The sequence below is a fragment of the Gambusia affinis genome, linkage group LG01, assembly GCF_019740435.1.
Source record: "Gambusia affinis linkage group LG01, SWU_Gaff_1.0, whole genome shotgun sequence".
Taxonomy (NCBI): domain Eukaryota; kingdom Metazoa; phylum Chordata; class Actinopteri; order Cyprinodontiformes; family Poeciliidae; genus Gambusia; species Gambusia affinis.
Window position 1 is genome coordinate 2,661,799 of NC_057868.1, and position 26,855 is coordinate 2,688,653.

Here is a 26,855-nt window from a genome sequence, read left to right on the forward strand (position 1 = left end):
TCAAACTGTTGTCTGTTGGCTCTTCGTTCCAATAACTTAACACTTTTGGTTCATCTTACTTGAACATATCAAGGCAATTGGTTTCCTGATATTTTGCAAGTAATGTGAACTCTTAAACGTGTAAGTATAACTTATTTTTATGAGTACTGCTTAATTGACATAACTCACAATTTGAAGTAGTCATAATTTACATTTTATAGTCAACTTTACTAATGATTTTGAGTTAACGGCACTCAGGTTTACTGCCTTTATCTGAGTGGTCTAAACATAGTTATTTTTAGCAATAACACCTTAAAATGAATTAGCTACTTTACTTGAAGATTTTGAGGCAATCGGTTTCCTAACTTTTTTTAAATAAAGTGAACTTATTACATTTTACAGTGTATGAGGGGAAGTCTACGTGCAAGGAATCATGTTTTCCAGACAAGAGGACCAGGTCCTCCTTTCCCAAATGTTTTTATCCCACCCACTCATGGAGAGAGGGTGGTTCATTTACATCGTGACCTAGTAGTTTTCATTTAAAAAACGCCACTTCAACAAGACTGAAAGTTTTATAATATTTTTTCACGGATGTGAAGGGACCGTTGGTTGCAAAGACAGGAAGAGTGGAATGGTGGGAAGAGGCACACGGGGGTGGTAAAAAAGTCCAGGCAGCTCTGTAGGGTGTACGGCCAGTGAGGCTCTCGGTCTGGGACCAGGCAGCACATAGGAAACCTTCGCACACATTGGGGTTCTGCTATATATTTCGTAAACTCTGATTAACAATGAAACTCGTATGTTTTCCCATCCTTTCATGGATATGTTTATGTGCACTTTCCTCGCTGGTGAACTGTGGAGATCAGCGTATACCGGAGGGTAAGTGGAGCTTTCCGGAGCCCCCGCTCACATTCCCACCGGGTTACGTCGCTCAGGCTGCAGCTACTCTCAGTCTCACCAGCCTCTGTGGCTCCGGGTGAAGTTAAACTCGCTCGGTCTTCTGGTAGTTGCGGTTATATCGGTTCGCTTAGAGAACGTTCCAGCAGATTCGCTGCAGTTAAAACGCTGCAACGCAGTAACGTCAGTTTGGTTAGAAAAATGTGTTTTAGTCGTTACGGGTTTCAGTTTTGGGACTTCCTCATTCCGAATTATTATTACTATTCATGCTAAACTACTTTATCTGGGGACTTTAATAAAAGCTTTTCAATCTACATATAGTGTAGTTTGTGATAAATATATATATTTTAGCTGCTTTCAGCTCAGAACTCAGTCCTGAAGTTAACATCTGACTCACACGTAATAAAAAACTATTTAACTGATTTTAGTGATTCAACCTTGACAGGTTTAAACATGACTGAGCTAGTGTACATTGACTGCAAAATCAGATATATGTGAATAATTTATTTGTTCAAAACAAAAACGAGAGTTGCAATGTTTTGAGGATTTAGCATTAAGACAACATTGTATAGTGTCTTGCTGAAGACAGTAGCCTACCTGCCAAACCCAGAATTGATTACAATAGAATGGAGGAAGTTGTTTTATTTTTATTTTATTCCAAAACACAGTCGTAAAATATTTACTAATCCAGTTTAGTTTCCAGTATTTTGAACTATGAATAGTTGAGGCTCCCTATAAGAAATGGTCCTGGCAGAGGCTAACTTCGGCGCCATGAGAATCTCTTCCATGTCGCTGACGTGGACGGGATTCCGCAGAGGACCGAGGGCTCTGGTTAAACATAGCCTCCGGCTCCCACAGCTTCTTCTCTACATCATCAAATATCTACAACGTTTAATAGCATTATGGTCGTTTATTGTCAAAGCTTGAACTATGTAGAAGTGATGCTAAAGAAACAAAGAGACCACACGAAATAGTTCTCAGCTAATTGAATCCGTTTCAGAGAGAAGCCCGTCACACTGACTGTATATTTACAATGTTCAGATATTACAGTTATAAATATTCATATCAAATGCGCTTCTTATGTGCTCCTGCTATGTCATTGCAACACCGGCTATCGTTCTCCAGACGTATCTTTTTTTTTTTAATTTAGAAGCAAATGATAAAGAAATAAAAAGACTTTCAAAAATAGATAGGTCTACATTTTCTGCAGTTACATTTGGAAATATTTTAAATTCAGTTCATTTGAGTAAAATAGGCAGTTCTGAGTTTTTAGAGGAGCTGGAGTCGATATCCTGCAATGTTTAGATGTGTCTCTATTTTAGCACACATGAGTAACACTGTCATTAGCAGGACTCAGGAGAACTGTTGGACTAGGGATACATCTAAAAGCTGCATGGTGCTAAGACCATGCTTTGATTTTAACTTCATCTTTTTATATTCATTTTTTAAAACTCCTATAAATGGTGTGTTTTACTGTTTTTAACATGAGTTCTAAATCGTGAAGAGACAAACTGTCTTTGCAAATGTATTATTTACAGCAAAGTAGTTTACACACAGAGCTCTGGAAAACAAAGATTACACGCTTTATACACTTAATCACACCGGAAGTGATAAACATCTACATCAAATCGGACTGGAAGACATGCAAATTGGGAAAAACAATCCCAAATTTAGGAAGGAGTTCTGAAATTTGAGCAGTGACGACAGGGTTACAGGACAGTTAGTCAAACAATCTCCTGCTGATCCACAGGACTTCATCTACTGTCCACCTGGTTACACACAGTTCAGTCAGAGAGATAAATGTCAATCGCAGAATAATTTGTCTGACATTGTCAGAGGATTTGGCAAATTTTTCATGGATTCTTAAGTCTACTGCTCAATTTAATGTGATACCACTTAAAGGTTTCCAACTGTATGACACTCAGTGCTTAGAAGCATTGCTACAACAATTAAATAATGAACCAAATAGACATTTTTGGTATTTTTTTTTTTTGTGCTGACATGAAAACAATTCAAGACTTAATTGCTTCTGTTCTGTAAGTTTGGTTTGTGTTTCCTTCTGGTTCTCTGCCAAAGCAAACGTAGCCCTGTGCTTGTGCCCAGAGTCATTTAGCTCAACAGTTTCTTACTTTGTTGTGAACAGACCCGTTATTCTGTGAAGGAGAACCTGTAATTTACACCCAAGCAACATTTCAAAGTTGAAACAAACAAGTTTATATGTTTATGTAAAATTTTTTTCTAGAATCTAGAGTATATATTTTGTAGGGCATGAAGCAAACCATTTGACCGCTCTCCCATCTCATAATTTTTTTTCTTCCAGATAAACTTTTAGTTTTGACTGTTGCAACCAAAGAGACAGATGGCTTCAGGCGTTTCCTGAGGTCGGCCAAGCACTTCAACTACACTGTAAAAGTAAGTCACAGCTTCTCTATATCTTTGTGTAAAACAACAACAAAAAAAGAGAAAACACTAATTGTAACTATTTTGTGTTGTTTTTCCAGGTGCTCGGCCAAGGCGAGACGTGGAGGGGAGGTGATTACATGTCGGCTCCAGGAGGAGGTCAGAAGGTTCGCCTGTTGAAAGATGCTGTGGTGGAGATAAAGTCCGAGGACCAGGTCATCCTTTTTATCGACAGGTGGGACTGACTCTCACATTTAACCTTCTTGCTGATTTGTCTATTATTTCCCTTTTGCTTTTATAGCGGAATGTTTCATAGGTCTAAGTGAAGGGCAATACAAAATGAGAACATTTCTCTGAAGATGGTCAACTTCAGAGAAAGTCCAGCTAAAGACATTTAGAAAGCTTAATTGCACTTGTAAACCATCTGGCTGCTTTGAAGGAAAATGGAAAGGAGTCAGAGGTTGAAAGAGTCCTGCATATGTAAAATTAGCCATGTTTAGTTTTATTGTGATGGTTCTCATTTTCTGTACGTTTTTGACAGTGTGTTATAGCCGAAGTGTGTTATAGCCAATAGGTCCATTTGACCACATTCAGGTGAGGTCAAATCACTCTAGTTTTTTTTGTATTCAAAAAAGCTGCAAATCCCAAACGATCCTTTTAAAAGAAACATTCACTGGAAATGTGTTTCGTTCACGTAAACTACATCTCTGGGATAACAATAGGAAAAAAGCAATATTATTCAAAAACTCTAGTCTTTGAATCTAAAACCACTGGCACCTTAACTACCTTAACTCCTCACATTTATAGCGCTCTTCTCAGCCTTTTTTTTTTTTCTTCTTCACACAGTGAAGCCAGAATCGAGCTTTGAATGTTTCCTTCTTTCTCTCCCTTGTTGGCTCAGCTACGACGTGGTTTTTGCCTCGGGTCCTAAAGAGCTTCTCAGGAAGTTCCAGCAGGCCAAACACAAGGTGGTGTTCTCCTCAGAGAGCCTCATCTGGCCAGACAGACACCTGGAGGACAAGTACCCCCATGTCAGGGAGGGCAACAGGTTTCTGGGTTCAGGAGGTGGGTCACCCCGGTTGGATCACGTGGCTCTTACTGCTAACAACTATGATAGGTGGACAAAAGTAATATTTTAGTTCTTTAAATCAGCTAAACATGGATTGTTTTCTCAGACTGTGTTATCTGCTACACTGAAAAACGACAACAGTTTATCCAAGTAAATGTACTGAGTTTATGAAGTCCCCATGCTAAGCAAATGCAAGTAGATTAAGTTTGACAAACTTAATTTGATTACATGTAACAAATTAAGAAGTGCTGTCAATCGATCAGATAATCAGATTAAACAAACTCTGGCACTGTGATTAGTCACGTTTAATCACCATACCTAAACTTTGTAAGCTTGAAATATAAATATCCACACAGTTGTGCACACTTGCCACACTGCAACCAATTAAAATGAAAGAAACTATCTGAAAGCAGGTGCTATAATTTCCCATCACTCAACAGAAACTTACTCCGCTTCACACACATACGAGTAGCAGCAAACTTGTGCAGGGGACAACTGACAGATAAGATATATTTTATTTTCTAATTCTTGTTCTTATGCTGCCCTGGAGAACTGCCCATATTGAAAACCAGTACGCTCTCAAAAAATGTTTAAGAAAATGTTTTATTGTCTCAAACCAAACATGTCTGAAGATTCTCAGTTTTCAGGGATTTAACATTCCTGGACGTGCAGCATAAAGCAAGTCGTTTTGATTTAAACATTCATTTAAAAATGTTCCTTCCCAATAATTTCATATGGAACTTGTGCGATGAGGCAACAGTCACTTGTCCTCCTGCAGCCCAGTGAGCAGCATCATTTGTGCATGTGAAATTTCGATGTGCACACTTGGTCCAATGGCGCAACACAAGAAAGTTCTAAAGTGTTCAACTTTTGTTGCTGCCTGCTGCTGGAGAAAACCACCACCTGTCGTCGTTCTCTGTGTGTCAATGCTCTTTGAAATATTCAATTCGGCGTTCTCTATTTAAACTTTCTGCGTCTGACTGGTGTTCCGTGTGCACAGAAGCTGCTGACGTGGCTGCTGGTAGATTTTACAGTCTGGTGAATTGCTGACTGTGGAGCCTGTAAAACTGTGGCTCCAAGCCCTCATTAGTACCGCCGACGTGGAACTGACACACACGCACCCACACCTCCATCGAGTTGTGACTGAAGTCAGGCGGTGTTTTGTTGACTTTATTTGGTTCCCAGGTTTCATGGGCTACCTTCCCAACATCAGAGAGATGGTTGCTAACTGGACGGGAGCAGACAGTGACAGCGACCAGCTCTTCTTCACAAAGCTTTACATAGATCCAGCTAGAAGGGTAAGATATGTGTAATTACAGAAACGAGCCCCTTTAATCAAAGCACTCAGCTACAACTAATGAGACTCCACATGTCCTGCACGTGTTTGATGTTAAAAAGCTGCCGGTGGCACAACTTTTCCTTTTTCAGTCACAGTTCAGCTTGCAGGACGAGAATACACGAATAAATATTTACATATACAACACGAAGAAGCTGAAAATGTAAACAATCGACTGATCATTTTAACTCACTCGACTGTTTCTAAATGTATTTTCAGAAGGCCTTAAACATCACCCTGGACACAAAGTGCAGGCTGTTCCAGAACCTTCACGGCGCTCTTGGTGAGTGTTTAAAATGAGGCCAAATAAGGAGAGTCTTTCAACACGTCAACCAGCTTTCCACCATTCAGTTTAGTGGCCACATGTCACTCTGACACTAAAGTAGGATTGAAAGCCCATCCCTTTATATTTGTTGCTCTGTTGGGAGGATATGAACCATCATTCTCCTTCCTGGAATAAATAACTATTGGTGTTTTTACCTTTAGTGAGACGTATTAGTTTTCCAGCTAACAGTTTTGTAGATCAGAGGAAGTAAAGCTAAAACCATACATTTTTTGAGTTTCTCTAGATCTTGCTGAGACATTGGTCCCTGAATCCTGGAAATATTCTTCATGTCATAGAAGGCCTTACTTTATTACTGTTTTTATGTGTCTCTGAAGGTTCAGGTCAGAGTTCATCTCTTCACCCAGGTTTTGAGCAGCTGTAATAACTGAAGCTGTGTGCTGACTCTGGATGGTTCCTCTTTAGGTTCACAGATAATGACTTCAATATTGTCTCAGTTCAGCTGGAGAAAGTTCTATACTTTCTCTAAGCAGTGATTGGGTGGCGTCGGAACGACCTGGTGACATCGTAACGTAGAGCCGTGCATCATATGCGTAGTTATGGTAAACAATCTTTTCGCTTCTGATAACCTGAGCTGGTGGGAGTGTAGATGTTAAACAGAAGGGGCTCCAGAATTGAACTTTGGGGTACCCCACATGTGACATAGTGCCATAAAATTCACACTCATCTGCATAAGACCTCCTTGCCTTAGTCGTATCTTGCTAGAATTACTGCAACACTCTGTGTGCCAGTCTTGATAGAGTCTCACCTCAGCAGGTGTGAACCTGTCCAAGACACAGCTGAATGCTTTTAGACTAGAAACAGACGCTGTCAAGCCTGTGCTGATTACAGTAATCCCTCGTTTATCGCGGGGGTTACGTTCCGAAAATGAACCGATAAGTGAAATCCATGAAATAGAAAACTTTTTTTTACAATTAGCAAGGTGCTTTTGTCGGTCCAGGCCGTTTCTACATTATGGGTTTAGGTGATGTTCAAATTACAAGATAATTTGGCCAACAATGTAAATTTGCCAAGCTGTTTTATGTAATGCATACATAACTGCACGAGACGACAAAATGATAGTACAACAATAGCATGTTTTGATACAAGAAGCGGGAGTGAGTTTTTAGCTAATCAGAATGCAGAGCACAATGCACCAAAAAAAAAATTGCATTATGAAAATCCGCGAAATAGCGAATCCGCGATAAGTGAACCGCGAAGTGGCGAGGGATCACTGTACTACACTCACTGCCTTTCTGTTCATTTCAGGATCCAGTTTAATTCTGTTACACATCCTGTCAGAACTTCAGGTCCACTATTGAGCTGTTGCCAGACAGAGCTTCAGCGGTGGAGCCAACTAATCCATGGAACCACCTTAAATCTCTGTTTAGAAAAAAACCCATTTTATTTTAGGCAGTTATTTTAACGTGTTTATATTTCATAGTTTTATGGCAGTTTATCATGTTGGTTAGCTGTTGCTGCCTTTAAATGTGCCGTAAACATACCACGCCTGTGAGTTTGTCCGGATCCCACAAATGGGTTCAAACTGCAGAGGAGCTTCATGCGGGTTCAGCTGTACAGAGCTGCAGGTCGGTCATAATGTTGTGCCTGCTCGGTTCTATTTATGTTTGTCTTTCCAGATGAGGTGGTGCTGAAGTTTGAAGACGGTCGAGTTCGGGCCAGAAATGTACAGTATGACACGCTGCCCGTCATCCTCCATGGAAACGGACCAACTAAGGTACTACAGATAGAGAAAAGGAATGAAGCCGCTAAACTGGACTCCATCGCTTTCCCCACGACTTTCAACTACGAAGTAGTTACCCAGAGTACATGAGCAGCAGTCTGTTGGCAGAAGAAGTTTAGCCTGTAAAATATTTTTTAAGCTGTGACTAGAGATGCACAGATCCAATGTTGATACATGCACTGGTTCTGGTACTGAAAAAAAAACTCTAGATGGGTTTGCCTGATCCATATGGGCAAATCCTATCAGAATTCAATGCTCTGTGCTCTGAGCTATTTATTTTACTGTACATTTAGAATTACTAATTGCACTTTCTGAACCAGTTGACAAAAGGTTTGTTGCATTTCATGTTTTACATGTTTGATCAACCTACTGTTTTTGTCAGTTTCAGCTCCTTTCTTGTTTACATTACTTGGGCTGTTGTAGTCCTAGTTGCACTGACTGGACAAATTAAAGTTGTGTTGTTTTTATATGTTTGACCAAGCTTGTAGGGCTATCGGTGTATTTAAGTGTGCTGTGCTGGTGCAGAGTTCGCAAATAAATTAGTAATTACGCACATTTATTTCTGTTTTTAAGAAAAGAGAACATTTAAGTCAAGTCAGCCCTGTTTTTCTGTATCAGAATGGCATCGGCCCACACTGAACAGATATCTGTATCGGCTTGAGAAAAGCAGATCGGTGCATGCCCAGTTGTGACGTGATGACCTACAGGAACACGTTTGTCTTCCAGCTCCAGATGAACTACCTGGGTAACTACGTCCCCAACTCGTGGACGTTTGAGACCGGTTGCACCGCTTGCCTCGAGAACCTGCGTCCACTCTCATCCCTGAAGGTCAGCTCAGTTCTCGACCAGCCACAGCTTTTCCGACAAGGTTTTCCATGAAATACATTAAGTCTGCGCAAAACAGTAGTCGGATGAAGTCTGTTGTTGTTTTCTACAGGAAAGTGAGTACCCTCTGGTGGTGATCGGGATCTTCATTCAGCAGCCAACGCCATTTGTATCTGTCTTCTTCGAACGTCTTCTGAAGCTCCAGTACCCGAAGAACAGACTCAAGCTCTTCATTTCCAACCGGGTAACCCCTGATGTACACTTCTCAAAAAATAACACGTCCTACATCACATTGGATAAAAATACTTCAGTTGAAAATCTTTATCTATTACATAGTGGAATGAGTTGAGAACAAAATAGCATGAAATGGCCAGTGTATTGTTATTATCCTGGATTTAGAATCACATCCTAGGCGGATCCAACTTTTTCCTCACTGTCTGAAGTTAAATCAGGCCTTAATGTTCAGTTTTTGAAGACATTAATACGGTAAATAAATTTCAAACATTTTGTTTCTCTTGCTATTGTGGCATTTAGCAAATAGAAATAATAATTTTGGTGATTATAACTACTGTAAAAGGGGAACATAAAGGCAGATTTTGATACGGATGGAAGCCCAGCAGCCTGTAGACCAGCCAGTTCACTGAAGAGTGGCGTCATTAATGTTATTAAAGACTCTAACAGGTAGGCATGTTTCAGTAGTGAAAGGTTCTGAAGTTTGGGTTAAAGGCAGCCGTTTTTGGTTTTTTTTTGCTTCATTGAACTGAAACAGTAGCTCCACGGGACATTCTTTCTCTTTTTATTTCTAACTCTCTCTCAGTCGTGAAAGTGTTTCTGTGGAAGGAACCACTGTGAAGAGAATCGAAACATTATTATTTTTTGTGTGTCAACACTGTATTTAACAGGAAGAAACAATTGCAGTACTCCTGGTGCAAATCCACATTCAGCGGTTCTACAGCTGCCACATTGCGAACATGAACAGTCCTGTCTCTCCTGTTTTGTCTACAGAGAAAAGAGGTGAATGTCCATAAGAAACACATTAAATCTTTTGTTCTTGCAGGAGCCTCATCATGAGCAGCAGGTCAGCTCCTTCCTGCAGAATCATGGGAGTCTGTACCAGGATGTAAAATCCATCCGGCCTGAGGAGGAGATGGATGGAGCAGATGCTCGTGACTTGGCCTTGTGAGTTTCAGTTTATGTTCAAAACATTTTTTAACAACTTCCAGTGTCATGGCAACCACTTTGGCAGCATAGAAAGGTTATCCTGCATCAATAGACATAGAAGCCCCCCTAGTCCAAGTTGCTAATATGCTAAAAGTTACTTTCATTCAACAAGAATGAGTGGGAATAAAAGCAAGAAAGGATGAGTCCCGTTTAGTTTTACTGCTGCAAAAGCTAGTGTTACGTGTATATGTGCAGGTGATTTTAATTTATTTCTAAACCCAAAAATTTAAATTAGCTGAGAAAAATTTAGAAAGATGGGAGCAGGTGCAATCTATCAACAAAAACCCTTCCTTATTGGAACAAACGAGGCCTATTAACAGGAGATTCACAAAATTCTGGGTGAGGACGCTGAAAAAAACCCTTCAAATACATGAGACAATGATGCTATGAACCAGGGCCTAAAGCTTTCAAGCTGCTTACATGTAAACCTAGGAAGCAACAGGTAGAAAACATAACCTATAAAATGAGACAACTAATAAACTTGAAGAAATTCAGAAATTATGGGGGCCTGCCATAGCAATGCATAGAGAGAGCAGTGAAATGCTCACAGGAATGTTCATTAGTGCACCGCCTTAGCTGTTCGTCTTAGGCGGTGCACTAATATTAGCCTTTACTGTAAAATAAACATTTTAGCTAACTTTTTTCCTCAGGTTAACATCAGCAGAGATATTAGCATTTCACTGCCCCCCAGTAGGCTTTAGCCTTTTCTCCAAAATAAGCATTTTAGCTCTTTTTTTATGTATTATCTATGTTTAGTACACTAAATGGAAGAAGTCAAGACAACATGCTAGTGACAACATGTAGGCTAACATTATCATTCTGGTTAATTTTAGCTTATACACTACTTTTAACATACTTAATGGAGTAAGTCCATGCTGGTCAACATGCTTGTGATTCTCCACATGCTATTTAGTACATTTTAGCTAAGCTTAGCATCAATGCTAACTTTTAGCATCAGAACCCTGAGTTCCAACTAACGGGCACACGTTGGCAAGCCCTGTTTAAGTTTCTTCAGGAATGTTCTAGTTTGAAGAATATTATGCAGTTTTATACACACAGCCAGACAAAAAGGATGACAAAAGAAATGTAAAAAAAAATTATCTTTTTTTTATTATTACTGAGAATAGACTAAATGTTTTTCAGTTTGTCCCCCATTTGAGGCCAAATGAATTCAAACGCGACATTTTTACTTTAATGAGGCAAAGAGCTTTGGATCTTCACTGATTTACACAAAACTATTTGTTGATTTAAAGTACTAAATTCTTTTAAAAAAGAGAGCGAATCCTCAGCTTATTGTTGAGTGGCTGCAAGAAAAGTTTAACCAAAATGTGGCCTGCAAATACTCATAACAAAACGTTTTGACACCCCTAAACCAACCTGTATTTTCTGTGGTCTCAATAAATCAGAGCAGATCTGACGCCAACTGTTCCGGGGCCCTGGCTTTGCCTGAGCTGTCGACTCCATTTTACAGATGACGGTGCAGAAAACTTCATTGTAGTTGAAATGTTAAAAACCTGCAGAGGGTTAACCTCCCTGGCACCTCTGCTTTGTCTTGCAGTGACATGTGCCGGAAAGACAAGGAGTGTGATTATTTCTTCAACTTGGACATTGAGGTTGTCCTAAAGAACGAGAACACATTGAAAATCTTGATTAAGCAAAACCTGTAAGTACATTTTAAAAAAAATTTAATTAATTAAAGATCAGATTTTATTCCTGCAGTGCAAACTATAAGGCTTTATTTACTGCTTGTCGCCACGCCCTCATGCCTGAACTTGTCCCCCAGGCCCATCGTGGCGCCCATGATAACTCGAGCGGGCCGACTGTGGAGCAATTTCTGGGGGGCGCTCAGCGAGGACGGCTACTACGCCCGATCTGAGGACTACGTGGACATCGTCCAAGGACGGAGAGTGTGAGTTTGCTGGTGTCCCCCAAGGACTTGAATGCTATCTTACTGGGTAGACTGATGATCAAAAAAACAGAAAATTCTGTTTACTTAGATCGATCCAACCACTGGGAAGTTCTAAAGCTGAAACGCCTGAAGTGGTGATTAAAAAAACCCAATTAAACAGCAATGCTGGAGGGAAAAGTATCGATGAGAGAGAAGGTCAAAGTTGAAGCCAGCTGTAGATCCAGACATGATCAGAGGGAAGACGAAACAGAACCGGTTTCTGGATCAAACCAGAAAACAGACAGTTTTTACTGTCTGTTTTAAAAAATATTATAATAATTAAAGAATATTTCAGTTCAATTAAAAATATTTTATTCTTAAAGGAATGTGCTTTGCTGTCGGGGACTTGCATCATTCAGGTATTTCCGGAGAGTCACTGTGGATGGTGATTCTGTGGGCAGGAGGGATTGTTGGTAGCAGTCAGTGTTAATGCGAATCCGAATAGGCCTCTGACTGAAGACTGTTGCTCATGATATCATGACATGGCAACAGTTTAATGTATGGACGCAATATTTCACAGGTCATGTCCCGCATGACTTCATCAGTCGGTGTCAAGCTCTGCTAGTCCTTCTCATTTGCCTTTGCTGCTCCTGGCCGTGTCAAGATCCATCTTGATTGAAAAAGATGGTTTGAACGTCCTCCTTCTCTCTCCACAGCCATTATTATGCCTCATTTTCAACTCCGCTGAGATTTGGGGGTCAAAGTTCAAGTATTATTTGAGGTTTTGAGAAGCTAACCAGCTGCAACTACTTTTAAAAACATAATCGTAAAAATACAAGAGCACAAATTCTTCCAGCTGCACAGAATCAAAAACCAGAGGAATAACTGTCCAAATAAAGAAAAAAAAAAATTATACAAAGAGCTACTCCAACAGGTTGCAACGATTCTAGAATCAGTAAAGAGGGACATTAATACAGTCCTAAAAGGCCTTTTGTAAAAGCCTTGTTCTGTCACGGTCTTGTAGAATCTGCAGCATTCTGTCAGTCTCTTCCTGATGTCGCATCCTTGTTTGCTTTGAAATTCTTTTGCAGGGGCTTGTGGAATGTACCGTACATTTCCAGCGTCTACTTGGTGAAGGCGAGCCTGCTGCAGGCAGAGCTGAAGGACTACCAACTGTTTACCTCAGAGAGCTTAGACCCCGACATGGCTTTCTGCCACAACGTTCGCAGCCAGGTCTTCAGCACAGCAGAGATTCAAAATTACACTCTGATTCAAGGGATTTGTTAAACATTATTATGGAAAGTTTCTCCATAACCTTAAAGCTGCGACTCTGTCTTGTCCTTTTGCCAGGGTGTCTTCATGTACGTAAACAACTTACACACATTTGGCCGCATTCTGTCGACAGAGAAGTACAAGACAGAACATCTTCACAATGATCTGTGGCAGATCTTTGAAAATCCTCTGGTAAGGACGGACGGCCTGGATGGACGGCCTGGATGGACGGACGGACGGATAGTGTTGAACTGATCGGAGTGTGGTCTGTCTCTGTGTGTTTCAGGACTGGCAGGAACGTTACATCCACGAGAACTACACCCGCATGATTAAGGACAAACTGATAGAAAATGTGAGAAGCAACTTGAAGCCAGATTCCACAGAGAACCCACCAAACTGAAATGACTCTCTGACCCGGGCTTGATCGTTTCTGTCTCCTCTCCAGCCATGTCCAGATGTTTACTGGTTCCCAGTGTTCACTGATGTGGCCTGTAACCATCTCGTTGAAGAAATGGAACACTTTGGCAAGTGGTCAGGAGGGGGAAATGTGGTAAGCTGTTGCATGGGTGTGTTCATCCTTCACGTTGCATAACCTGCATCAGTGAGGCTCAGAGTGGACATAGCTGCTAGTATTCACCGTCCCTCAGTGATACATTTGGATTGGTTTATTTCCCAGGACACCAGAATCCAGGGGGGCTATGAGAACGTCCCTACCATCGACATCCACATGAACCAGGTCAACTTTGAAAAGGAATGGCAAAAGTTCTTGCTGGAGTTTGTTGCACCCATAACAGAGAAAATGTTCCCTGGGTACTACACCAAGGTGAGACCTCTGAACCCTAAATGATCTGCTGCTAGCTGGGAGGAATGTTGGACCAAAAGTCCTGATCCACCCTCATTTCCTCATCTTTTGCTTCCTAGCAACCAGAGTAAGGCATTCAACTGGTTATGCTCAGTTGTACCCCTGTAGGAGATCCTGAGATCTGAGTTGGATCTGGGCTGACTTTTACATCATTCAGGCAAAAACTGCTCCTGAGCTCAACGAATGACCTGTTAGCTAACAAACATCCGTCCACCTGTGGTGCTTCGATCTGTCCAGGGTCACTGAGGCCTGATTCCACATAGCCATGCTAAACCAATCCGATTGAAAAAATATCTTTAGACTCTGATTCTTTCACACGTTTGTTGTCATTTCTGACAAACATGTCACAAATCCCAGTGATTTAGAGCTGTCAGTGATGAGGCTCCGCTGTAGAGCAGAATACTAAGCAACGAAGGCGTTGCCAAGGATTTGGGCTCATACCGTTTGTCTTGAAAAGCAACACCTTTTGGGGTTTTCCTGATAGTGCTCTGCAGAAGTCAATCAGAAAGTACTTGCTGTGCAGCGTTTTACTTCTTAATACAGTCTAGCCGTTTTTACCTCTGAACAGGAATCGTTGAAGCGATGGAAACAAAATGGCTGCTTCCTGAGCCAGCCTTTACTGCTGCACTGAACTGTGAAAATAAAGACTTCTTCTTGTTAAGATGGTTTAATAGGGATCTGGAAAGCCTCCAGGTGAACTGAATATTTAGAGTTTAGCATCTTTGAAGGAGACACAATGAACTGGGCCAGCCTTTAGCAGAGCTCCTGGAGCAGCTTCTGTTAGGGTATACATGACATCATGTTGTGGCAAAATTCTGACAACTATTAACTCGTTAGTGAAACTAGTAATTGTTTCATGTACTAATAATGAAGACAACACTAAAAGAGTACAGGACACAGGCTGGGATTTTGCACTTTGCACTGTCCTGTAGCGCCACCTTGTGGCCAAACTACAAATTAGCTTTCAAATTAAACAAATTCATGGGGATTTTCTGCATCGGTCCTAAAGCAATGTGAGGCTCGTTTATTGGCTGTTATTTGTAGTAAATTTCAGCAACAAGTCAATTTAGCATTGACACAGTAATGTCTGTGATTACAAACATTACATTGCTAAAATAAAGTGATGGAATTAATAAAGTTCCAGTTCTTAGTTTGGTTTTAGGCTTTTACGTCTGCATGACTGCTGTGTCTCTGTGTTTGCAGGCTCAGTTTGACTTGGCCTTCATAGTTAGATACAAGCCAGACGAGCAGCCCTTTCTGCGGCCGCATCATGACGCCTCTACATTCACTATAAACATTGCACTCAATCAAGCCGGCGTTGACTACCAGGTAAGCAGACGGTGGCCCTTCTACTCTGCACCTCATAGATTTTGGAGCAATCACAGTCACAGCTCCTGACAACGAGAGAAAAAAGATGAAATCACATGTAAGTGACTGATTATATTGGTTTTTAAAGTTTGACGTCTTTCCAGATTGAGAAATTCTATTTCCGTAAATCAGGGGTCTCAAACTCCAGTCCTCGAGGGCCGCAGTCCTGCAACTTTTAGATGTGCCTCTGCTGCAGCACACCTGAATAGAATAATTAAGGCTCTGGAGAACTGATCTACACAACGTGGAGGTAATTAAGCCATGTGATTCCAGTGTTTTGTACCTGTGGCACATCTAAAAACTGCAGGACTGCGGCCCTCGAGGACTGGAGTTTGACGCCCCTGATGTAAATAAAAAACGGTGTGGAGCTTTGATGGCTTTCTGCATCCTTCAGATCTATCAGAACATATCATTTAGGCTTAAATCTCAAAAGCGTTTCTTTCAAACTGGAAAGAAATACTACTCAAAAACTGAATCTGTTTCTGCCAAACTCCAGTCAGAAACATTTCATTTCTTAATGATAATGCCCCTCAGTGGCCTAATGGAAACCCGGGTTTCCTCTTGAAACATGCTGCTGACATCAGGCCAAAGCTTTTTAAGATAAGTTCTTTATCTTTAGAGACTGTTTTCTGGAGGTGTGTTTAGAGTGAAAGCTGTAAAGTGTTTTATGGATGCAGGGTGGTGGATGCCGCTTCCTCCGATACGACTGCTCTCAGGCTCCCCGCAGGCTGGGCCCTCATGCACCCCGGCCGCCTCACTCACTACCACGAAGGCCTGCCCACCACTGCGGGGGTCCGCTACATTGCAGTGTCCTTTGTGGATCCCTGAACTTCACCACAGCATATTCCAGACTGTATGGGACACTGTGATGCCCAAAAAAAAAATCTGACATTTTTTAAAATTTTTTTATCTTTGTCTCCAAAACATTTCTAATTAGTTCAATCACCGATACTCTATGTTGACTGTGAGCTGTAGTTCGTCATCATTTACTAACTGAGTTGGGTAAGTTTCAATTCTAACATGTGAAAATACAACAACTTACTGGGAACGTAAAGAAGATGGGGATCTAAAGATTTCTCAATGAATCGTGCCTTATTTGAAGCAGTTTTCCCAGGCTCTCATGTTTCATTGAACGCACCAAAGGGGCAAAATCATGTTAGTTTGGAAGTGGAGAATGACATTTCACCTCAGCTGTGTTCCAGTTAGAGTCCCAGAACTAAACAGAAAAGGAGTGTGAAACCATCCTCCTGACTCTGATTGGTTGTTTCTGACCAACTGGCTGTTTTTCTACAGATGGCAGTAGGACACCAGGGAGGAGATTTGTTCAGTCTCATATCACAACATAGTGACAGTTTTGGCAGATGTGTAAAAAGCAATTTTTTTAAAATAAAAATTGCAACTTTTACTGGATTTGTGGGGATAAATAAAGGAAGTTGGTCAAATACAAAATTATTCTTCAAGAGGCTGTCCCTGGTGGTCAACTGAGATATTGCATGTAGGCCTGCGGCAGTAACAAACTTTGCTGGACAACACATGTCACAGAAATAATTGCCATGATGGATAATATTTCATGACCATATTCAAGTAATATAATAGTAACATAATGTAAGGTCACCCTCTGAAAAACGTGATACTGCAACCCACAAAATGTCATCATTCCCAGTTCTTCCTCAAAGTAAGTTGTAAAAATAAATTGAACAAATGTTATGGGTGCACATGCATCCTGGGATTTGTAGGCCACTGTAATACAGAAGTTTACAAACAGACATTTGATTTTAAACTGAAGATTTATCATGGATTCTCCAGGGACCACCGACGCTCCAGCTTGGAGTGGATTTAACAAATCGTTTTATTCTCCTTTCAAGTAACTGATCATCCTCTCTGACATCCAGACATTCATCTTAGCAGCAACAATAGCTCACAGCAGGAGGTGAAGTAGGTCGGGGTTTATGGATCAGAATCTCAGGAGAAAATCCTTAGTTTTTAGATATATTTAGTTTGATGTTAAGCTTTGCTTAAATCACCAGTGCCTTTTTCTGTATCCTAGCCGTTTTACTGAAATACTCCAAAGTAAGTTTATTTATTCTTTTTTTATATATATATGCTAGATGTGAAACAGCTGGACTACCTGCAGATGTTTGGAGTCAGCGCTGCAGTATGGAAATGATCTGTAACACCGTTTGTCTCATTAAGAAGTTGAATGTGTTTTATGGGAGAGGTTTGGAGAAAATTACAATAAAGCGGGGAAGCCAACCAAGATGTGTTTCAGGCTCCTCACTTTCCTCTCAAAAGCATCAACCTTAAAGGATGAATGGAGTCAAATATTCATACTGGTGTCATTTATACCAACATTACTACCATTCATGTATCAAGGGGAAGAAAAGCTATCCAAGACAAAGCAGGTGATGTGGAAAAAGTAATTCTCCCTTGTTAAGTCAAAGGTTTACTATGATTAAATTTACAAATCCTCCAATAACCACTAGTTTTTTTTTTAACTCAGCATCTATCAGTCTGCTTGGGGTTACCAGTGCATTTGGAAGGATTTGGCTCTGGATTGCTCCAGCAAACCTCAGCAAAAACAACAGACATATGTAACATATGTAGACACAGAATGGCTGTGAACCTTTGTAGGAAATACAAAATTACTCCAGGAATGCCAGAACACCTAAAGCTTTTTACTTATTTTTTAATAAATGCAAATGAGCATTTTCACCTATTTCAGAAAGGGAAATTCATATAGGTTCACTGCACATAATGAAATATCCCCAGCCTTTATTTCTTGTAAGATTGCAGCTTATAGTTAAAAGTCAGAATCCTTTTTTTTTTTTTAACCAAAGTTTGTCCACAAAAGAAGCTTTGTTCTCAAAGATATTTAAAACAAGTATAAAATAAAGGCTTTTTTTTAAAGTACATACACACAAACAATGTTTTCATAAAAGAGAAAGCCTATACTGAATTAGTGCAACTATGGCATTGACCTATTGGAGAGTCTGTGGGGAAAAACGACTGAATGAGAGAACCAGAACCAGGAGATGACAGCCCAAACCATCATTGGTTTTGGAAACTTCAAGCAATGTCATTCTCTCTATTGTTCCTTCAGACTCCAATTTTTAAATAAAATACAAATTGTTTAGCAGATGTGAGCTGTATGACTGTTAAAGGCTCAGGTTTGTTGCTGGACAGAAACATTTTTTGATGCTAAACTGCATCTGCACTGTTTGTTTTGAGCCTGAGGAGAGTAAAGGCTGAATTATAGTCACAGGTTTAGTGCATAGTCATTTTCATATTTGTTGTTAGCCACGCCAGAACAGCAACGTTGAAATGGAATACCAAATAATTTTTTTGGTGTGCTGTAGTGTCCCTTATATGAAGGTAGGCTGACAGGAAAGGGGGAAGGAGAGAGGGGAAGACATGCGGCAAATGTCATCAAGTCCGGGAGTTGAACCCACGACGGTCACGTCGAGGACTCAAGACCTCCAAACACGGGTTGCCCCACCAAATCATTTTTGCCAGTTTTGTATTCTGGATTTAGTGACAAGCTAGGATTTCGGATAAAGGTTTTATTACATAAATGTACTACATGTGGAAGTTTACATGTCAAAAACAAAATAAAAAAAAAAAAACACTAAAATTTACCAAGAAACTCACTAGAAATTCAAGATATGAGAGAAAGGTTAGCAGAGATCAAGTAGAACTATAAACAAAAGCAGTTTTCAGCCACCTCATTGCAACAGTTAAAAACTGAAAACATATTTGCAAAAGATGCTGCCATAAAAGAGATCTTGCTTCTTGTTACCGGAAGCGTTTGGAGAAGTTTGGAGACTCTGGCATTGTGAGAGGAACGTCGCTCTTCTTCACGGCGACAGGTTTATAGTGTCTGATGGGCTGAGCTTTGTGGACCTGAAGGCAGGAGGAAATGTCACATGGTAAAGTGGTTCTAAGGCAAATTTAATCAATGCTTCCCACAGTTAGAAATGGATCAATTTGTAGCATGAAAGAGATCTCTCCTAATGGTGGAGTCAACATATTACATTTCTGATGTGCATACTTGTTTTAACTCCAGCTTCTGGAGTCGAGAGCGAATCAACTGGAGCCCAGTTTGTAAATGTTAGTGAAAGTCTTAAGAATTTCCCAGTTTGAGTCAACATACAGCTAGATGCGTCACAAAATATGCCCCTCCACCCCGGAAAGGTACAAAATGATTGGATTCCTAAAGCCCCAGACCCAAGTCAGGCAGCCGCAGAGCAACCCAGGCAGGAGCTCACCTGTTCTTGCCGCAGCCTGGCAATCTCCTCCCTCTCTCTCTGCTCTTCCTCCAGCCTCTGCTCTGCCTCAATCCGCGCCCTCAGCATCTCCTTTTCACTGATCAGATGCTCATACTCCTGCCACTCTTGGGCTCTGCACTCTGTGGCCAACTGGAAGGGCTCCACCACTGCGGAAGAATCAAAAGTCTTCTCAGAAGGTGCCCAGAATTATGACGGCGAGTGGCGCCACTGAAGACTGCTTCAGCATCATTAACAAGGCTGGAGCAGCCTTCAGGACACATGAGCAGGGTTCCTACACAGTCCTCCACTCATAATACAGATCACTAACATTAAAGTCAATGTGTGATGTAGTAAATAGTGAAATAAAAAAGAAAAAACACAAATAAACTTCTTTAGAAAATCCAAGAAACAGCAAGTCTGGACAGTCAAATTTTGCAGACTCAGTTTGACTTTAGTTTTCTATGTCAGGGCAGTAATAGAAAACCAGATGTAAAGACGCTCTTTGCGATGCCATCAGACAGTTTCCCATAGTTTTTTATGTGAATAGCCGGCATGTTGTGACTTAAAAGTCACAACTGGGGTAGTCAGAGTTGCTCCCACTTTACCAGGTTGAAGTCTTATTTTTAGAGGGTGTTCCAACTTCCAGCAGAATGTCCCAGTTTCCTACTAAAATAACGTTTTAGTCAGCATTGTGGATTCTGCAATGATTTACAAATACAAAGTTTCCTCAAATCTTCATTTTGGTCTGTGTTTGAGGGTCCAGTGCTTTAGAGTCTGAGAAATAATCTGACAATATGCCACATGTCCTGGCGCCATGTTTAATGATGCATGTAGATGAAAACTTCTGAAACAGATCCCGTGTGCACAATATTTTAAATGATGTGGTGGAGACACTCAGACACAGCTGTGTGTGAACAAGGACTCAGAACATGATTGTTCTTGGTCATTTTCTACAGAACCTGGTAGTTTAGCAATACGACCTCTTGTAGGCAGTAAAGTAATGCCACATCAGTAGCTGAACTACAAGCCTGAGTCATCATCGTTTCACTACAGGCTTGTTTCTTAACTTACCCACTGATGTCCGGTTCTCCTTCTTGGGTCTAAACGGTTCTTTCTGAGTGACTGTGTTGGGCCTGGCTTTGAACGTAGCCGCCTCCTCCTGCTGCTTCTGCTCCTCCTTCACCTGCAGGACACAGGACAGTCAGTCGGCTAGAAGACTCTGCCACGAGTCCCAGGCACAGTCAGCCGTAGGCGGCCTGTCCTACCATCTGCTCCCACTGCCTGAGCCTGCCTGCTCCTCGCTCGTCGATCTGGAGCCTGAAGGGTTCGGGCTTGGTGGGCTCCAGCTTCTTCTTCTCAGGGAGGACCACTGTGTTGAAGTCTGGCAGTGGCTGGGCCTTGAAGTGCGGCACCTGGAACCAGTGCAGCCACACCATGAGCTATATGGACTCTGTAGAGTGACATTTCCAGTTCTGGATTAACGAAACCCCACCTCTTCGTTTTGCAACTCTGCCAGTCTCTTCTCCTTAAGAGCCTGTCTCTCCTTGTCCCTCTGCTCGAATGAGAAGGGACACACCTCCACCTGGTGGCTCTCAGGGAGCTGCGGCTGGAACGGAACCCCAAAGTGGGGGACGGAGACGGCTTTGGCTGGTGAGGGTGGCTTTACCTGAACACAACAACAAGGTCACCAAACTGAAGCGACAGAGTAACAGGTGGCCCAGAAAAGGCAGCCCTTCCTTACCTCCTCAACCTTGCGCTCCATACGGACTCTCTTCTTCAGGGCAAATGCTGGAGACTCTGGTATAGTTAGACCTGCTACCTTCTTCTCAGGTAAGCCCTGCCCACAGGAGAATGTCTGCTTTATAGACGCTTATAATGGTTTGAAGTTCTCCAGATAAGATTGTTCCAGATGAACCCTCTGGAGGGACTCACCACAACACCATCCAGGACCTTCTTGGGCAGGGGGTTTGCTTTGAAACTGTGAGGCTTCTCCCCGTCCTGCGACTTCTTGTTCAACTGTCTCTCCTGAAGTCGTTTCTCGATCTCCAGCTCAAATCCTTCAGGTACCGTGGGCTCCTTCGCTGCTGGCTTCCTCAGCTCCTCGGGGCCTTCCAAAATCTTCTTGTTCAGCTCCAGGGGTTTGATTTTATACCTGAACACACACACACAAAACTTCCTTACATGAACTTGTGGGAGGAGTTTGACGCCTGACAGAACTTCCAGCTCTAATGATGAGCTCTTTAGAGACGGGTTCTTACTTCTGAAGTTTCTCCAGCTCTTCTGCCTCCAGCTCTGCACTGCTCTTCACAGAAGTTTGACGGCTTCTCTGTCGGGTCATTAGCTGGGGGGAGTGAGGCTGGGTGAGGTGCAGGTGCTGTCCCTTCAGTGGAGACGGCCCTGAAACAAGTCCAAGAGAGACTTAACACCCAAGAATGACCATATCTCCATCTAGAGTTGGTTGATATGGTGGAAAGATTTATTGCAGTACAAAGGTTTCATGTCAGCTGACAATTAGTTTTTGGCTTTGCACATCTGAATTACTGCCAAACTGATGTGACCTTTCCCGTTTTAACAGTTTCCTCTCAAACACCTGTTCTCCCTCCTCTTCTTTCACACCACAATGTTTTTATTTTGAAACAGTTAAGGGGCACACTGGTGAAGTCTGAAAATGCTGCTGTATACGTTACTCAACATGTTGCTAGGTAACCAACAAGTGAGTGACACCACCCACCTTGCCAAGATGGTTGAGCAACTAACCCCATTCCTCTGCCTACACCACCAAAATACCATGTGGTTCTGGTTCAGTATTACTGAATATTCTACATGATTTAATATCCACTGATATTGATCGCATGTTTATTGCGATTTATATTGCTAAATTGATGGAGAAAGGGCTGGACAATAAATCAATGAGACTAGGATTAATATTTCTATTAGTATTTTGCTTTGAACTTCTGGCTTGCAGCGAAACAGTTCCAAGTTCAAATCCTAGCCCGTTTCTGAAGATATTTTCTGTCATTTGTAATTTCTTTTAAGGAAAAGAAAAGCATGAAAAATCAGAAATCTGACTTGGTACCAAAACAAAAACAAAACTGATTTTATATCCAGTCATATCACCCAGGACTACTCTTATCTGAACCATCATCCATTTCCTTTTAAAAAGATCCCAAGCTCAAGACGTGAACCACTAATGACTCTTTAGACGATTGCTCCAGTGTTGGCATGGAAACAGGTTCCATCTCCAACAATATTGGAGAACAGTGAGTGAGGGGCAGGTTTCTAACCAACACAAAAACATCAGAAACATCTCAGCTCCAAGCTTCAGACTAGAGACGCAGCCTGAACTTGCTTCACCTCTCTCTTGGGTCCTGCGGCTGTGCAGGTGGTAGCGGGTGGGGGTCCTCTTCTGGAACTGCTCTACCATCTGAGCCATGGAAACGTAGACACCAGGCCCGTCCTTACAGTTCTTGTGACCTGCTGACAGGTTGAACGGTTTGGGCACCGTGGCTCCTTTCCTCGCCTTGGCCTTTAAAAAGAACATAAACAACTCAGCTGAAGTGTGTCATCAGTTTGTACCCCTAATACATCCGATTAACGACTTCAATCGAAGAACAATCTCAGGTGATAAGCCGACAGGTCTGGACTACTGCCCTTCAACTTCTGATAACTTGGATGTCTTGCTTCAGAACAGGAAGATGTGCCATTACTGGCAGATGTGTATGCGTTGATTGTGTGTGTGTGTGTGTGTGTGTGTGTGTGTGAAGGGTCACTCACAGGTGAGGAGGGCTGTCGCAGCTGACTGATGAAATCCACCTCCTTCTGCAGGGCATTTGATGAAGCGGAGGCTTTAATGCGGGACTCCGTGTTGAAGCGGAAGTCTTTAGGCTTAGTCACAGACATCAACACCTTCTTTGGTGGTGGATCTGAAAAGAGAGGCCGTTGAAATTTCTCAAACACTTGTTGTCCGTTGCAGCATAGAGTCGTCTTCACTCACTGCCAGCCAGAGCAGCTTTGTAGCTGGCCTCGTTTTTCCTGCGATGCAGAGCAACTTCCCTCTGCAGGCTCCTGATGCGTTCCAACTCCAGCTCTTCAGAGCTGCTCAGCCTGTGTGGACAAAGTCAATGCAGCTGACAGAAACCAACTTACATATTCAGCCTGTAATTTAAAGGGTCAGTATTGTGAGTTTTCCAGGCACATAGTGCCATTTATAGCCCAATCCAGTAACTGTTAACTTCAGTTTTTATAAAAATGCTGTATTTATCAAATAGGACTTCAAAGAAATGTAATATAGTGCCTTGAAATTCGGGCCTCAGTCTCTTTAAAAACTCCTGTTCTTTCTAAATAAACTGACTTCAGACGGTCATCACATTGCTCTTCTATTAAGTTACGTGCAAAACATAATTGCCATTCTTCTCAGTTGCACTGATCTTAGCAGGATATAGTTTGTGTAATGCAGCAGATGCACCGTTCCACCAGGTGTTTGTTAATTGCTGCCACTAGTCTAGAAGAGCGGAGTGGGAGGGCTGCTCTGTGAGGCAGAATATTGGAAACTGTAGATCAGAGGAGGAACTATGTTACAAAGGCAGCGATAGGTTCATCCAGACATTTTCCACAGCTGAGAGGTTCCAATGGAGATTAAAAGATTTCTCAAGAATACATGAAAGAGTCAAAGAAACTAAGAATAATAAAACATACCAAGACAAAAAAAATAAAGGTTCGTTGGTAAATTGAGATGTTTTTCTTTCTTTTAGGAAAGTGTAATAATTTCAGGTGTTTGCTTACCCTTTTGGTTTCTTTAATGGAGGAGCAGCCGCATTGCAGCTCGCCTCTTTACGTTTTGAAATCCTGAAATATAATGCAGGTCACAGTTTAGATCTTTAACGTTATATGTAACACACACACACAACAATCCTTTACCAACAGTTCCTGAACAAACTGTACCTGCGAGGCTGTGCATGGTGTTCTTTGACAGGCTCCCTCTTCGCCTGGCCTGATTTTTTGGCCTCCTTGGAGCCGATCATGTTTGATGAGACACATTTAGCTTGGCTTTGACCTGAAACAAAGCGATCACTCAATAAGTTTCCATTCAACCTAAAGAGATCTTTTATTCCTACTGATACAATTCTAATCTTGTTGACAAGCGTACAGAAGCACTGACCAGATTCCACATCTTTCTCAACTTTATCCCCATGAGCTCCAGAATGATCAGCCTCCAATGCTTCGTCAGCATGTTTGTCTGTTCAGGACAGTCCAAAGAGTGTTACAATGAAGTGGAGTCCAGATTCGTAACAATTAATCAGATTGAACATAAATGATGAAAATCATCAATAATTTAGAAATCAATTAGTTATTAACTAGAAAATACAAACTAAATAAAATACAACCATTTTCTGAAAGAACATACTCCGCAGTAATTAAGCCAAAACTATGCCAAAAGACATTTAGTATTTAATCAGAAAAATAAAATACAAAAACAAACAAAAAAAAAAAAAAAACACTCTAAATTCTACCCAGGACTCCTTGTGTGGCAGTTTTATCTTCACTTAGTTCAAATTCTGTAAAACTCGCCCACCTTGTGCTGTCCAGTTATCAGTTGTTAAACATAATCACAAGCTCAGTCCAACACAGTATTTCATGTTGAGCAGAAACGGTTTATTTAAGCATTTAGCTGTAGCTGCATCCTTTGCAACAAACGATCAACAACATGCTAGAGAGGAATGCTATGGGATTGAATGTAGGAAATAAGATGCTTATCTTCTTATTTAGAAAAGGGAATGAGTTGTTAATTTGTATTTTTGTTGATATTTTTTTAAATGAATCCTTCATTTATACAGAAAAATCTCTTGAGACTCATTGTCTAATTTACGAGACATCTGTTACATCAGTAATAACATAAAAACAACACAATCTACTTAACTCTAAAAATCATCATACCTTCATAAAAAGGTTTGCACTGATACAAATGCTTGCAGACATAAACAGGCTTAAGTGTTTAAATAAAATCTGAAGAATGTAGCCATTTTTTTTAGCTGACTAATCGACAGAAGAGACAAAATTCTCCATTGTTAAAATAATTATTAGTAAGAACAATTATAAGAAAATGGGAACAAGTTATCTCTGCAACATATAGAAGAGGTTTAGAACCACTGAAAAAAGAATTTTTACAAAAAAGTTAAATTAAACATGTTCTTCAGGAAAGTTGGTTAATATGCTTTAAGGTCAGATTGTTTTTTCCCCCTGTGGCTCTAATCCAAAAGACAGACAACTTAAATTGAATATTATTTTCCCCCCCCCAAGTTCTCCTAAACAGAAGGAGTCACTGAAAAAGGTAGTATGGCTGCTGGGGAGAAAAATAAGCCAGGCCTTACAAAACCCCCTCCCCCTTATCAGCTCTAAAGCCATCAGATCTCCACAACACCACATGCACTCAAAATGATCAGCTTTTGTATATATACACCATTCTGCTGACAGATCTTGCACAACATTAGAGTTAGAATGTTTAGCATTTTAAATTGTTGTTTGTCTACGAATTTTGAATATCTTTTCACCTATTTTGAATCCGTCCACTTATCTAGCAGATGTGTTTGGATGTTCAAGACAATCATCACGTTTCTGAAAACCTTCCGTCTGCATAAGAAAGTTATATCCCATTTAAAGAAGTACATACATACATATATAACCCACACAACTGTAGGTGTTTTGTTTTATTTTGTCTTTTAAAATGTTTAGCAACTCCACCGCGTATTTCAGTTCAAACAGGAAGTGGCAAATTATAGAAACAACGCAACAAAAGGGCTTCCGAACGTAAACAGACAGCTAAATTAGAATCGATGCTGGATTCGGGAGTTTCGTAGACACTTACCAAACCAATGGTCGTCGGATTCTGCGTCTAAAAGCTCCTTGAAGTCCACAACATGAGTCGGGGCGTCAAAGTCGTAGAGCCCAGAAGTCTCCCCAGAGTCTGTGTCGGCCATAATCGCGTCTCTCCAAGAGCTACTCTAAAACAGATCCATTTAATAGCTCTTCGTTAGCCTTAATGGAAAATTATTAGACCGAGTTAATAAAAAACTATAAACAACTTTACATGTACAGCCTCTCTCCCCTCCCCCGGTTACCAAAACATGTTAGCCAAAAAAAAAAAAAACCCAGAACGTAACACGTCCTCAATATTCAAAAAAATAGAACTCAAAGTACCGCCTAATTGTAACTGGACCACTGGAGCAAGCGTCAAACTGGCAAGAATATCCCAAAACAATATAAAGAGAACTTATTTACTGTCAAAAACAGTCCGAAGAACTCACCGTATTGCTCTATTCCCCAGTATCACAGTGTTAAAACGCAACCGTCGGACAGAGATGTTAACGTTTAAAAAGACCGGTCCATTTCGAACCAGCCAATGTCTGTCAGCGT

At 41.2% G+C, this 26,855-nt stretch overlaps 2 protein-coding genes across 5 annotated transcripts; one reads left to right on the forward strand and one right to left on the reverse strand.

The window, feature by feature from the left end:
* The first annotated feature begins 479 nt into the window (after window positions 1-479).
* On the forward strand, window positions 480-18,869 carry LOC122831999 (procollagen-lysine,2-oxoglutarate 5-dioxygenase 1-like). The gene is given in 20 exon segments (XM_044118420.1): window positions 480-855; window positions 3,194-3,285; window positions 3,375-3,508; window positions 4,175-4,338; window positions 5,528-5,640; window positions 5,898-5,961; window positions 7,641-7,738; window positions 8,471-8,572; window positions 8,682-8,813; window positions 9,627-9,748; window positions 11,349-11,453; window positions 11,574-11,699; window positions 12,770-12,911; window positions 13,029-13,142; window positions 13,237-13,302; window positions 13,396-13,500; window positions 13,627-13,773; window positions 15,016-15,141; window positions 15,858-15,904; window positions 15,906-18,869. Coding segments are annotated over 20 exon segments (2,193 nt in total). The 5' UTR covers window positions 480-764; the 3' UTR covers window positions 16,009-18,869.
* LOC122832015 (targeting protein for Xklp2-like) lies at window positions 18,726-26,855 on the reverse strand. 4 transcript variants are annotated; one of them, XM_044118422.1, is made up of 16 exons: window positions 26,747-26,855; window positions 26,308-26,443; window positions 24,604-24,681; window positions 24,387-24,498; window positions 24,228-24,290; window positions 23,440-23,549; window positions 23,220-23,368; window positions 22,800-22,971; window positions 21,704-21,842; window positions 21,378-21,597; window positions 21,187-21,282; window positions 20,938-21,111; window positions 20,711-20,857; window positions 20,517-20,628; window positions 19,446-19,612; window positions 18,726-19,080 (listed from the first exon to the last, which is right to left on the reverse strand). In XM_044118422.1, exons 2-16 carry the CDS (start codon window positions 26,417-26,419, stop codon window positions 18,973-18,975), a joined length of 1,959 nt encoding a protein of 652 aa, XP_043974357.1. In that variant the 5' UTR covers window positions 26,420-26,443; window positions 26,747-26,855; the 3' UTR covers window positions 18,726-18,972. The 4 variants fall into 4 exon arrangements, with proteins under 4 accessions (XP_043974357.1, XP_043974356.1, XP_043974358.1 ...); XM_044118421.1 differs by having other exon boundaries at window positions 26,308-26,438; window positions 26,747-26,852; XM_044118423.1 differs by having other exon boundaries at window positions 26,308-26,477; window positions 26,747-26,836.

Coding starts and splice junctions, on each gene's coding strand:
- LOC122832015 (XM_044118422.1), bottom strand. CDS start 26,419: ATGGCCGACACAGACTCTGGGGAGACTTCTGGGCTCTACGACTTTGAC. Junction 21,598..21,703: donor GAGCTGGAGAAACTTCAGAA/GTAAGAACCCGT, acceptor GTGTGTGTTCAG/GTATAAAATCAAACCCCTGG. Junction 21,112..21,186: donor TGGAGCGCAAGGTTGAGGAG/GTAAGGAAGGGC, acceptor TGTTGTGTTCAG/GTAAAGCCACCCTCACCAGC.